We start from the raw sequence: 11,034 nt of genomic DNA, 5'->3' as shown, positions 1-11,034 counted from the left end.
GAAGGCATGACCTAGCAAATTACAAAATATGTATACATTACTAAATATTACATTCAACAACCAGAAGAACCCTGATACCGTGACTGGTAAGTCAGTAAACAACAACAACAAGAACAACAACAAAAAAGCTAAGTTAGGGTTTGGGACCAAAAGAGACGTAAAAGACAACAAAAGCATTGATCAACAAGCGGCGCCGAGTCTCTGACCGAGATAAACAAAGTGCCAGGTTAGAGACATAAGCGTCAATATATTCAACCAAGAGGAGTACGTGTTGAGCTTGCTCAGCCTCTCACTCAGCTGCTCCAATTTCCGCCTTAGCTCCTGCTCACTCGTCCTCTCTCCTCCTCTTCCTTCTTCCTTTTCGGCCTTCATTCTCTCAAACATCGCCTGCCCACAACAGTATAACCCAACCAACATTGTTTTACTAGAAGATCCCATACAAAAACGACCCATATGCATGGTCTATAAACAAAAGTAGTATAATAGCCAGAGAAGTGTAAACTGACCTTCGTGGCACGTGGCTCAACAAATGACTTATTAGCCTCGATCATAAAGAAAGAGGACAAGAGGTTAACCCCTTGCCACATCTCCGTTGCATCGGTAAGGAGTTTCCTCCGCCTGCTAAGCACGTGACCAAACAAACCCACAAGGATTCCCACAGAGGTCGCCTTGAAGTAAACAGGATACAGCTTACTCTGCACAACACCAAACTGTTGCCTCCCCAACACTGAGGCTAAAACGTAGCTTGACACAAACGTCACCCACACGGAAGTCCCAAATGCTGCCGCTATCCCCGTCAACCCCACAATGCTCGCTACCTTAGTCGGACTCAACGTCGCTGCTGTGGCTGACCCGAACTCACGCGCCCCATTCTTAACTCTCTCCCACGCGTTCTTAGACTTATGAGTAGCCGTTTCCTTCAATTCTTGTGCCTTCTCCCTCACTCTATCTTTTGCCCTCTCTTTCGATTCATGGGCTTTTTGGGCTACCGTCTCCTTCACATCATGAGCTTTCTCTCTTACCTTCTCTTTAGCATCATGGGCTTTCTGAGCCACACTCTCTTTCGCATCATGGGCTTTATCAGCCACACTCTCTTTCGCATCATGGGCTTTATGGGCTACACCCTCTTTCGGATCATGGGCCTTTTCTGTTACCCTACCCTTAGCATACTGGGCTTGATCAGCCACCGTGTCTTCCACGTCACGTGCCGCATGTGTAACCGTTTCCTTCACATCGTGAGCCTTATGAGCGGCGGCTTCTCTGACATCAGAAGCTGTCTCGCCGACGGAATCAACGGTGCGGTCTTTAGCCCGACCTACCACACTCGCGATCTTCTGCCTGCACTTGCCGAACGCATCGCATATGACTTCCCCAGCCGTCGCGTGGTGATCACGCGCCTCGTCTGTCATCACCGGCTGGGAGATTCCTTGGCCGACGTGTGGAAGATACGACGCCGTTTCTTTAGCTTTCTCTTTAACATTTCTAAACATAGAAGTTCCCATCTCTACTTCATTCTCTTTTTCTTCTCCTTGATCTGCCGATGGTGGCGAGATCGAGACTCTGGTATTGGTTTTCCCGTCGCGATCGTACTCAACCACCACAACGTGGTGTCCGTCTTTGACGATGACTTCTCCCTCTGACGCCACCGCCGTGTTGTGGGTGGTCATGGCTGGACTCGGAGACCATACCTCCGCCGCTAGTAAAGTGCTCAAGACAAGACACAAGGCCAAAAGATTCGTCATTACTTACTTATCGGTGTTGTTTCCTCCTCTCTTCATATGTCATCAAATCTTAACCAGCACTTAGCATAATAAACACTTTGCGAGGGATGTGGAACCGTAACATCAGATTTGTCATTTTTTTCTTTTAGCTTCTAATTGACACGTATCTCCACGTATTTGCACGTGTCGCCTGTACGAGAAAAGTAACTTCTCGAATGCTCGACGATGTTTTTGCACAGCAACCGAAACGGTTGTACATGAGGGTAGAAGAAATCACATAATGGGCCTGATTTTGGTACATTGAGGCCCAGTATACAACTATGGACTCTCTAGATAGTTGGTAGAAACGAATCAAACATTTTGCTGCAATACATTCTAGTATTCTACATGGTTGATTGGTTTCCATCAAGGTTTGATTTAGTGAGTACATCACGGAATATTTCTTAGACAAGTAAAAGACGAAAATTATTCGAAAGACTACATTAGTCGGACACACTGATTCATTACCGCAGCAAAACTCTACATGCAATGCTAATCAACAAAACAAGAATGGTGACAGAGCTTACGAACACTCCACAGACAAGTGCCTTATCAATGAAACCCCAATTTGCTACGCTGCTTCCCGGTACGACGACCTCTTGTACCTCCTTCTCTTCTTTCTTTGACTTTCCCTTGTTATCATCTTGTCCTGAGATATTTCCAGAAATGTTACACGCCTCTCCTGATCTCTCTTCTCCACAGCTCTCAGCAGAGCAAGTGCAAGTCTCACAAGTGCTAACATTCGACGAACAAGGCAGCTTTGTTTCCTCTCGGGATTTTGTTTCTCTATTTGCAGAGCTAAATGTCTCAATCACTTCCCCAAATACTGACCATCTCCCCACAGATGTTATCCTCGCCATAGCTGAAGTCCCAAGCATACTTTCTGGTCCAGTAACTAAGACCTGTACATATCCCTTCGTATGTCCAACCTACAAATTCAATTTATAAATGAAACAGTGTTGGCAATCAAAGATATAAAAAAAAATATAGTAGCTTTCAGTTTTATTTGATATGAAGTATGGGCTTACCAAATGAATTCCATCAGTAGCTACTTCAGTTATCCATATCCTCTCTTCTCTGCACTCCATTCCGGTGTAAGGCGCAAAAGCCTCAAAGACAGAAGTCAATTCACGGCTTCGTTGCTTCACTATTTTACTTTGTACCTTCTTCATCTTTGCTGCTGGGGTCCCTATATTATAAATGGCACATCCAAAATAATGTTTAGACCTATGAAACACTCACCAATTCACAGATTACATACGTAACCAAATCCTTGTGCTTACCTGGTCTGGGGTAAAACTGAGAAATATGAACTTGAGGAAACTTGTAATCCTTGATGAGTTCAACTGTCTGAGAAAAATCTTCATCGGTTTCACCTGGAATTGGGAAAGTGAGAAACATATCTTCAACACAGCCCAATTATATGAACAATAATTATCCTCAAGTCTTTGTTGACCATGTAACTATCCACATCCAACTAATACATGCGACTAAAGTGATTTTGCATGGCGGTATGATGTTTTTTATGTCTCAACACTTAAATGAAGAGGAATATGTTAATTCGAAGAAAATAAAAGACCAATAATACAGACTTCCATGTTTATCCAGCACTAACCAGGAAAACCGCATATTATATCAGTAGCAATTTGCATTCCTGGCACAAGCTCTGTTAAGGTGTCTACCACAGTCCTGAACTCACTTGCTGTATATTCCCTGTTCATGGCCTGCAAAATATATTCAGGTAAGACTAGAAAAGAATTTGGCAGTCGTAAACAACTCTGGACTCATGACTCACCGTCAACACAGAATCGCTACCAGATTGCACAGGGACATGAAGAAAGGTGTAGACACATGGGTGACGTAACACTGCCGCTATTTCTTTCAAATGCTCTAAAATAAAGGGAGGATTAGTCATCCCAATCCTTAGCATTGTGCTTTGATCAGAAGGAAGTTCCTTAACGATAGCATTAAGCAGTATTGGAAGATTAACTCCTATGTCACGACCTGCAACATTTTGGGGGCATTAGCCCAATGAAAAGGAAATACAAAATTATGTCTTTAACTAAAGGTTTGAAAAGGAACCATATGCTCCAGTGTCCTCGCTGCTTAACCAAATCTCCTTGACTCCTTCAGAGATTACAGTTCTCACCCGCTCCACCTGCAATTTAGGAATCTCAATAGGCAGAAAAAAAAAAAAAGGGGGCAAAAGCTGGATACAAATTGAAAAAAACTCTTCGCTGTGAAGCTGAATCTGCTTACAAGACTATCAACTGTGTAACTTCCTAAATGACCACGGGCATGCTTGGTCTTGCAGTAAGTACAGGCACCCAAACAGCCAACATTAATGGGGAGAATTTCGATAAAATTGTTCCTCCGCACCTGCAGTGGAAAATAATGACTTATTAGTCCCCATTAATCGAACCCAAATGAAATCGAGCAAGAAATTGTGTAATGAAAGACTAAGCAAAATTTATAGGATCAAAGAACTGTCTCTGAAATCAAGATTTTGGCTTCTACTTGTTTGGTACTAGGAATAGCCATACTCAGCATTAAAGTCAAAACAATCAAAAGTTTAAACTCTTTTTACCCACCTTTGGGAGATCAAGCGCAGGCAAAGTCTTCCGAGTCAGCAACCGTACTTCATGACCCTTAAGAGTTTCTTCAACAATCTCAACAACACGATCAATCTGTTGGACTCCAACTACACTAACGCCTTCCAGTTCTTTAAGATCACGACTGCCCTGAGGAACACATCCCGCAATCACAAGAGGCTTTTTCCCACTTCTACCCCTCGTTATCAAAGTAGACATCGCAGACTGGCTAGGGGACTTCACAGTACAGCTGCATCAACCGCACATATAGAGTAAACACAAAGTAAAGCTATATCGAGCAAAATGCTGCGCCATAAACTATAAATCTACAATATTAGACCGTGACCAAGTGAACTATATCTCAACAGCAAAAACACATAGCCATTGCATCGGGTAAACAGAATACGAGGCTGAAGCTTACGTGTTAATGAGCCATAAATCAGCTTCCTCCGGGACTTCTGTCAACGCATAGCCAAATGCAGAAAGCTGACCAGCCATATACTCACTATCACTCTGAACAATAACCAAGCAACGAGACAAGACCAGATACGATTAGCTAAAAGATTTCATCTCAATCACTAGAGTAACAAACATTGTAAGTGTATATGAGGCATTTAGAAATCTATCAACACCAAAACACTAAGAACTACAAAATCAGAATCAAAGCACTTAAGATTCATAAAATGACTCGCCTGATTATGAGAACATCCAAACGTCTTGATGTATATCGTCTGCGAAAAATCATCAAGACGAAATGTAAGTGCACGCAAAAACGTTGATAGATACAGAAACCGAAGCAAATGAGAAAATGAAATCGAGAGAGGAGAGTGACCTGAGTTCCTGGAATCTTCATCGATGGTGGAGCAAGCGAGTCACGATTCGAAGCAGTAATTTGATCCGGTTTCGAGCTAATACGTTTGCTCTTATTCGTCTTCGGATTAATTCCGACTGCATTCAAGGGTAATCGGAATCCCGGTGGTGCACCACCGACTCCTCCGGCCAACAAATCCTCGATATCCTCCATTCTCTCTTCTCTCTCCACGGCGGCGAGTTTACGAGTGACAATGGAGTGTGTGGGGGTTTTCGCAACGAAGCAGGAGAGGCATAGTGAGACTTAATGGGCCTGGGTCGGGTCGAATTCATGTTCCATTACAATGACCCGATAGAGCTATAACAGACTAAAGCCCAACTAGTAGTACTCTTCAAGTAAAGCAAAAATAGCTAGCAAATAAATGCAGTGAAAAAACAATTATATGAATTTTAAGTTATATTCAACGAAAATTATTCATAGCTTTAGTAAAGTAATTTTATGATATATATAGACAAAATCTATTTTGTATTTTCTTATTGTAAATTTTAACTGGTCAACACTACTTGTAAAACAAAAATTGGAAATAAATTGATTTCACCAATTTTTCATAACAAATCTGATGATGATTGAGATTTTTTTGGTTATTACAAAATATATTTGGATATTTACTATTTGCTACCAAACATATTTTACAATTATTATTGACTTTTTTCTTATTACAATTATCATTAATTAAAACTTATTATGAGTTTTCTTTAATTGGACATTTGCCTTCTTTCTTTTTCAATTTTAAAATATATCACCAAAAGGAGATGAGAAACTTCCAAACTGTGTATTTTGACATTTATCTTTCTTAATTATTATTTTCTCCAAATTTAGAAGAAAATCCAAAGTCAGAATAGGAATATGTTCGAAATGTAAGATTTCAAAATTTCTCTTTTATTTTATTTTCATTGATTTAATATATATCATGTCCCTCTCTCTATATATACATTATCATTTCATTTCACAAGCCTCATATTGAATCTCAGACCAAATTGAAGGAAGAAAAACTAATTAGTTTGTGATATGTCTAATCCCTCAAACCAATCTTCCCAGGAACAACCACAACGATGTGTGGTAAGTCCTAGTTTTCATTACAAATTGTCAAACTGTAGAAAACATTCCGTTGGTTTTTATTTTTTTAGAAAAAATATATCATTTGTGCTGATGTTGTTTTTCATAGGATGATATATTTTTTTATGTTGTTTTTGTTTGTATGATAATTTATAGATGTATCATTGTATATGATAATATATCTTAAGATCTTATCTGATTTTTAACACAATATGTAAAAACATATAAAAAAACATTGTTTGCGAGCGAAATTTTGAATAAGATGTTTCATTGTTTGCGAGCGTAACAATCTAATTTTATAATATGTCTTTATTTGTTATTAATTTAATGCATCTGTTTGTTTATTTAAAAACAGTGTGATCTAATCAAATATTTTAATGATTAAATGAAGAACATATATAGATTTTGTTTCAAATTTTTGCGGAATTGTTTTGCAAGAAAAAGATGTTTTCGGTGTTTGTGTATAAGAATAATCTATAGGTTAATAAGACTTTACAATCTAAAGGATCATTTAGTAAAATAGTACTTGACTTTGTTATGATTTGGTTTTAGTGTTAATTGTTTCTCTTCTGTTTGGTATCTTTTAAAGATAATGTAATATATCAAAGATTTCGTGATTGAATGAAACTAACTCATAAGTTTCATTTTGAATTCTCCCGCGAATATTCAGTTGAGATATCTAAATTTTTCTTGCTCGAAAGCTAACAAATACTAAATTAGGTGAAATAAAAACTTTAAAGATATTTGATTCCTGCTAATAATTTTTTGTTCAAAAATAAATAGGTTCTTGCTCTTCCCGCAATCTCAAACACTTCGCTGCGACATAGATATGGTTTGGTAAGTAGTTAAGTACTGCATTTTTCTTTTTCATTAATTTGATTATGGTTTGTATACTTCATGAGGACGAAGAAACTTTCAGCTTTAGAGAATGTTTAATTTGTCGTATGAAGTATATAATTGGATAGATTCATTAATAGCGTACTTAGAAAATTTTAAAATCGTTAGTAAGTATATGTATTTGTATACTATCGATCAATATCATAAAATGCATGCTTATGTGTACAGGGAAGACGTGGTGGTAATAATCGTAATCGTAGTCGTGGTCGTGATGATAACCAAAGCCCTAGCAATGGTGGGCGTGGGCGTGGACGTGGACGAAGCCGTAGGCGTAGTCGTAGTCCCAGCCATAGCAATGGTGGTCGTGAACCACCCTTTGCAACAATTAACACAGAGGTGCATTACAAACTCAAAAGTCTAATTTAACATTTTTAATGTATATATCCATTATTCTACATAAATTTTTGATAAATATTAAGTTATATATTGTAAATATGCATGAAAATGTATAACATGTATGTTTTCTTCTTTTACAGGAACATTTGACCATGCAAATTGAATCACCCTCTACCATAATTAACACAGAGGTGTTTCATTAACATAGTTCTTTGAAAATTTTAAATCCTAAGTTAGTATATGTGTATATTATATCCTAAAACCCATGCTTCGGTGTACAGGAAAGACGTGCTGGTGATGATGATGGTAGTCGTAGTCGTGGTCGTGGACGTGGGCGTGGGCGTGGCCGTGGCCGTGGCCGTGGACGTGGGCGTGGACGTGGACGTGGACGAAATCGTAGCCGTAGTCGTAGTCCCAGCCATAGCAATGGTGGTCGTGAACCACCCACTACAACACTTAACACAGAGGTGCTTTACAAACTCAAGAGTTTAATTTAACATTTTTAATGTATATATCCATTACTCTATATATATTTTGATAAATATTAAGCTATATATTGTTAATATGCATGAAAATGTATAACGTGTATGTTTTCTTCTTTTACAGGATCATTTGACCATGCAAATTGAACCACCATCTACCATAATTAACAGAGAGGTGCTTTACAAATGAAAATAACTAATTTAATGTTTTCACGTATTTATCTACCTAATATATTTATTATTTTCGATAAATATTAAGATAGTAGTGTAAATATGCACATGAAAATATATAATTTGTATGGATAAAACTTAATTTTTTCTTTTTTTTTCTACAGAATGGTACTGATGCCAACGACAACGTTGTGGCAGTTAATAACATAGAGAGTGATTGTAAAATTGATGAAACAGGTGAGAACGTTAAACTATACTATTTTTGTTACTTAGCGTACTTGACAAAAATGTTATTGTTTGATTCTTTATTGGTAAATCTTCAGTTCCTCCTAAAACTGACGAAGAGATCTTAGAAGATGAGGACGATATCCGTAGTTTATTGGATAAACTCCCAATTCCATCGATGTTTTATCTCGGTTAGTATAAACCTTAACTTTTATATTCAAATTATTATTATATGTAAAAACAACTTGTTATAGTTTGTGATCGTGACCTATAATTTTATGAATCTTTCAGGCTTCTAAAACGGGAGGAGCGGACGACGATTTCAACATGTTTTTAGACAAAAAAAAAGAGTACCAATGTTGTCTTTCCTTTTTTCTCTGGATAAAATTTGGAACAATGTTGGATTATGCATTTTATTTTTCATTTTTTTAAAAGAATAATGTGGGATTATTGTTATGAAATTAACTTCTATATGGCGAAATTTCATATAATTGTTTTGTTGGAAATTTTATAAATTTGGAGAAAAATATCTCATAGTTGTCACAATTCACCTCAGCACATGTGCATATTATCGGTAAATTTACTTATGGTTATTGTGAGAAATACATTAAAAAAAAGGGTGGGTAGATTAGAGATAATTAATATCATGAAGTTGATTTAAGTATCTCGGATTCAATCTTTTTATGGGACGAAATTTAATTTTTAAATCAGAATATAGTTTACACAAAACAATATAGGTTTTAACACATATAATGTTATATCGTCCTAGCTAGTAACAAAACCGAGAACAAAGGAACACATAAATATAAAAATAAATAAATAAACACCGACATGACATCGGAATGTGAATCGGATAATAGGATATCCAATAGACCATACCGTCGGGTACAAGATAAAAAAGGGTCCTTCACCAAAGTCCCACAAAAAGGGAAAGAAAAAAAGATTTGTTATAAACCTAAAATGTTTGGTTGGTGAAGAAGAAGAAGAAGAAACGATGATACGAAATTTCCGGTTCAAAGCTCCGACGAATCACCCTGGTTCCACCATCCAAACTGATAGCCGCCGGTTAATCCAGTTTCCGACAAGATGTTGTTTATCACCAGATCTTAGCCATTACACGGTTCTTGGCTTGACTCCTCTCGCTTCCCAAACCGAAGTCAAACGTGCCTTTAAACGTCTCGCTCTAAAGGTTGTTAATTCTTGTTTGTCCCTTTTGCGTCTTATTACGCTTTTAATTTTTTTTTAAAAGAAAGTTCAAAACCTTTTGACGAATCAAATCAAGAAAATAAAAAGAAGGATTATAACTAAATAAGACAAAATGAGTTATTGCAGTATCATCCAGATGTTCACAAGGGTCAGGACAAAGATTTCAAGGAGATCAAATCCGCTTACGAGGTAAAACAAAAAAATGTTTTTCTGATTTCTTGATTTTTTTTGGATTATTTAAGTTTTTTTTTGGTTTTGGACAAAAAATTTCTAAGTTAAGAATAAAAAATACAAACCCGTATTTTGTTTGCTTTTCTGATTTTGATTCTTTCTTATCTTTAACTTTTTGAATATGTGGTGTTTAATATTAGCCATGGTAAAACGTAATTGAAACCATTTTCCTTATATTAATCACATTTTCAGTGTTTGATGCAAAAGTTTAAGAAAGAAGAAGAAGAAATGGAGATTACAGAAATGGGTGAAATCGATGAGTGGGAGGAATGGATGGGATTCGAAGGAGGGATACCATCAGGTATTTCTTACTAGATATATATCATTTGCTACAATGGATAGTAGTAGAATCAGAGAGATGGAGAGTACAATTTTTGGGAGCAAGACAACAGTTGCATCTTGGAGGAAGCTTGTCAGCGCCGGAGGAAGGACATGTCATGTACTCTACTTGTAAGCAATAGAGAGGACACGCGATCGCTGTCTTTGTTGTAGTAACTCCAGGGATTATTCCTCCTAAAATAGCTCCTAGTGGATTTTTCAAAACAATGAAACACAAAATTTGATTAAATTTCTGATTGTGTAATTGCTAACCAAATTGAGGAGAGGAATTCCTTTTTTATAAGTTGAACCTGCTATGATGAAAGACATCACCCAAATCTTGTATGTAACCATTTCTTTCTTGGAAGATTTCTGCTTCTCCTGGGTTATATATAGATGAAGCTACTAAATTCAAAAACTAGTGTTTTGAATAACTCCGACCGTTGACTCTTGATTGGGTTGAAGTTGAACAGTCAAAGTCTTGTTTACTTTGACTAAACCACTAAGAGATCATTATCTCATCCAAAAGCTTATCTTGAAACTGTAATGAAATGTTATCTCATTACAGTTTGAATATGAGACGCAAAGAGAGACTTGAATATTGGAGTTTATCTCATCCCATAAAGCTTATCTTCAAATGTTGGGTTCAAGACAGTGTTTTCACGCCCGACCCGAACCGCCCGGTCCGACCAGTTAACTCGTGACCCGAACACTTTTCCGGTTTGGGTTTAGTGCTAAAACCCGACAAATTCAAAACCGAAAAAACCCACAAAAATTCGCCATTAATCCATGACCCGGTGAATCGGTTGAACCGGCCGGATGTGGGTTTTAAAAAATTCTCTTCATTTTGGAATAAAATGTGGGATTTTAAACTTTCTTCAATTATTTTT

General features: G+C 37.3%; 5 protein-coding genes and 2 long non-coding RNA genes across 8 annotated transcripts; 2 read left to right on the top strand and 5 right to left on the bottom strand.

Moving 5' to 3' along the window:
* Positions 1–13: 13 nt before the first annotated feature.
* AT1G72100 (late embryogenesis abundant domain-containing protein / LEA domain-containing protein) lies at positions 14–1,822 on the bottom strand. Its single transcript, NM_105868.3, has 2 exons — positions 507–1,822; positions 14–387 (listed from the first exon to the last, which is right to left on the bottom strand). The coding sequence occupies exons 1-2, from the start codon at positions 1,740–1,742 to the stop codon at positions 181–183; spliced, it is 1,443 nt and encodes a 480-aa protein (NP_177355.1). The 5' UTR covers positions 1,743–1,822; the 3' UTR covers positions 14–180.
* A 219-nt stretch (positions 1,823–2,041) lies between these two features.
* AT1G72090 (Methylthiotransferase) lies at positions 2,042–5,425 on the bottom strand. Its single transcript, NM_105867.4, has 11 exons — positions 5,184–5,425; positions 5,044–5,082; positions 4,773–4,864; positions 4,352–4,601; positions 4,020–4,139; positions 3,843–3,918; positions 3,556–3,764; positions 3,376–3,484; positions 3,044–3,136; positions 2,789–2,949; positions 2,042–2,689 (listed from the first exon to the last, which is right to left on the bottom strand). Exons 1-11 carry the CDS (start codon positions 5,373–5,375, stop codon positions 2,225–2,227), a joined length of 1,806 nt encoding a protein of 601 aa, NP_565035.1. The 5' UTR covers positions 5,376–5,425; the 3' UTR covers positions 2,042–2,224.
* Positions 5,426–5,962: 537 nt separating this feature from the next.
* Positions 5,963–6,213, bottom strand: AT1G09303. The gene has a single exon (NR_139600.1). It is a non-coding gene; the product is annotated as an other RNA (long non-coding RNA).
* Positions 6,209–8,835, top strand: AT1G72080 (uncharacterized protein). Its single transcript, NM_105866.3, has 9 exons — positions 6,209–6,281; positions 7,062–7,115; positions 7,344–7,511; positions 7,652–7,702; positions 7,793–7,978; positions 8,118–8,168; positions 8,329–8,401; positions 8,488–8,580; positions 8,681–8,835. The coding sequence occupies exons 1-9, from the start codon at positions 6,231–6,233 to the stop codon at positions 8,686–8,688; spliced, it is 735 nt and encodes a 244-aa protein (NP_177353.2). The 5' UTR covers positions 6,209–6,230; the 3' UTR covers positions 8,689–8,835.
* Positions 8,836–9,073: 238 nt separating this feature from the next.
* Positions 9,074–10,371, top strand: AT1G72070 (Chaperone DnaJ-domain superfamily protein). Of its 2 annotated transcripts, NM_105865.5 has the most exons (3): positions 9,074–9,578; positions 9,722–9,784; positions 10,019–10,371. In NM_105865.5, the coding sequence occupies exons 1-3, from the start codon at positions 9,384–9,386 to the stop codon at positions 10,139–10,141; spliced, it is 381 nt and encodes a 126-aa protein (NP_565034.1). In that variant the 5' UTR covers positions 9,074–9,383; the 3' UTR covers positions 10,142–10,371. The 2 variants fall into 2 exon arrangements, with proteins under 2 accessions (NP_565034.1, NP_001323310.1); NM_001334515.1 differs by lacking the exon at positions 10,019–10,371 and having other exon boundaries at positions 9,277–9,578; positions 9,722–9,876.
* On the bottom strand, positions 9,295–9,692 carry AT1G09297. The gene has a single exon (NR_139599.1). It is a non-coding gene; the product is annotated as an other RNA (long non-coding RNA).
* AT1G72060 (serine-type endopeptidase inhibitor) lies at positions 9,981–10,815 on the bottom strand. The gene is made up of 2 exons (NM_105864.2): positions 10,456–10,815; positions 9,981–10,351 (listed from the first exon to the last, which is right to left on the bottom strand). Exons 1-2 carry the CDS (start codon positions 10,496–10,498, stop codon positions 10,149–10,151), a joined length of 246 nt encoding a protein of 81 aa, NP_177351.1. The 5' UTR covers positions 10,499–10,815; the 3' UTR covers positions 9,981–10,148.
* Between the last annotated feature and the right edge of the window lie 219 nt (positions 10,816–11,034).

Source organism: Arabidopsis thaliana (genome assembly GCF_000001735.4).
Source record: "Arabidopsis thaliana chromosome 1 sequence".
Lineage (NCBI taxonomy): Eukaryota > Viridiplantae > Streptophyta > Magnoliopsida > Brassicales > Brassicaceae > Arabidopsis > Arabidopsis thaliana.
Note: the sequence above shows the minus strand (reverse complement) of the source record. Positions and strands in the feature narration are given on the sequence as shown.

Excerpts from the sequence above, each read along its gene's own strand:
- AT1G72070 (NM_105865.5), top strand. The coding sequence starts at position 9,384 with ATGATACGAAATTTCCGGTTCAAAGCTCCGACGAATCACCCTGGTTCC. Across the intron at positions 9,579-9,721 it reads TTAAACGTCTCGCTCTAAAG|TATCATCCAGATGTTCACAA; the intron begins GTTGTTAATTCT and ends GAGTTATTGCAG. Across the intron at positions 9,785-10,018 it reads AGATCAAATCCGCTTACGAG|TGTTTGATGCAAAAGTTTAA; the intron begins GTAAAACAAAAA and ends TCACATTTTCAG.
- AT1G72060 (NM_105864.2), bottom strand. The coding sequence starts at position 10,498 with ATGGTTACATACAAGATTTGGGTGATGTCTTTCATCATAGCAG. Across the intron at positions 10,352-10,455 it reads GATGTCTTTCATCATAGCAG|GAGCTATTTTAGGAGGAATA; the intron begins GTTCAACTTATA and ends AAAATCCACTAG.
- AT1G72080 (NM_105866.3), top strand. The coding sequence starts at position 6,231 with ATGTCTAATCCCTCAAACCAATCTTCCCAGGAACAACCACAACGATGT. Across the intron at positions 7,703-7,792 it reads CTACCATAATTAACACAGAG|GAAAGACGTGCTGGTGATGA; the intron begins GTGTTTCATTAA and ends TTCGGTGTACAG. Across the intron at positions 8,402-8,487 it reads TTGTAAAATTGATGAAACAG|TTCCTCCTAAAACTGACGAA; the intron begins GTGAGAACGTTA and ends GTAAATCTTCAG.
- AT1G72090 (NM_105867.4), bottom strand. The coding sequence starts at position 5,375 with ATGGAGGATATCGAGGATTTGTTGGCCGGAGGAGTCGGTGGTGCACCA. Across the intron at positions 5,083-5,183 it reads TGAAGATTCCAGGAACTCAG|ACGATATACATCAAGACGTT; the intron begins GTCACTCTCCTC and ends GATTTTTCGCAG. Across the intron at positions 3,137-3,375 it reads TATAATATGCGGTTTTCCTG|GTGAAACCGATGAAGATTTT; the intron begins GTTAGTGCTGGA and ends TCCCAATTCCAG.
- AT1G72100 (NM_105868.3), bottom strand. The coding sequence starts at position 1,742 with ATGACGAATCTTTTGGCCTTGTGTCTTGTCTTGAGCACTTTACTAGCG. Across the intron at positions 388-506 it reads TTGAGCCACGTGCCACGAAG|GCGATGTTTGAGAGAATGAA; the intron begins GTCAGTTTACAC and ends TGTTGTGGGCAG.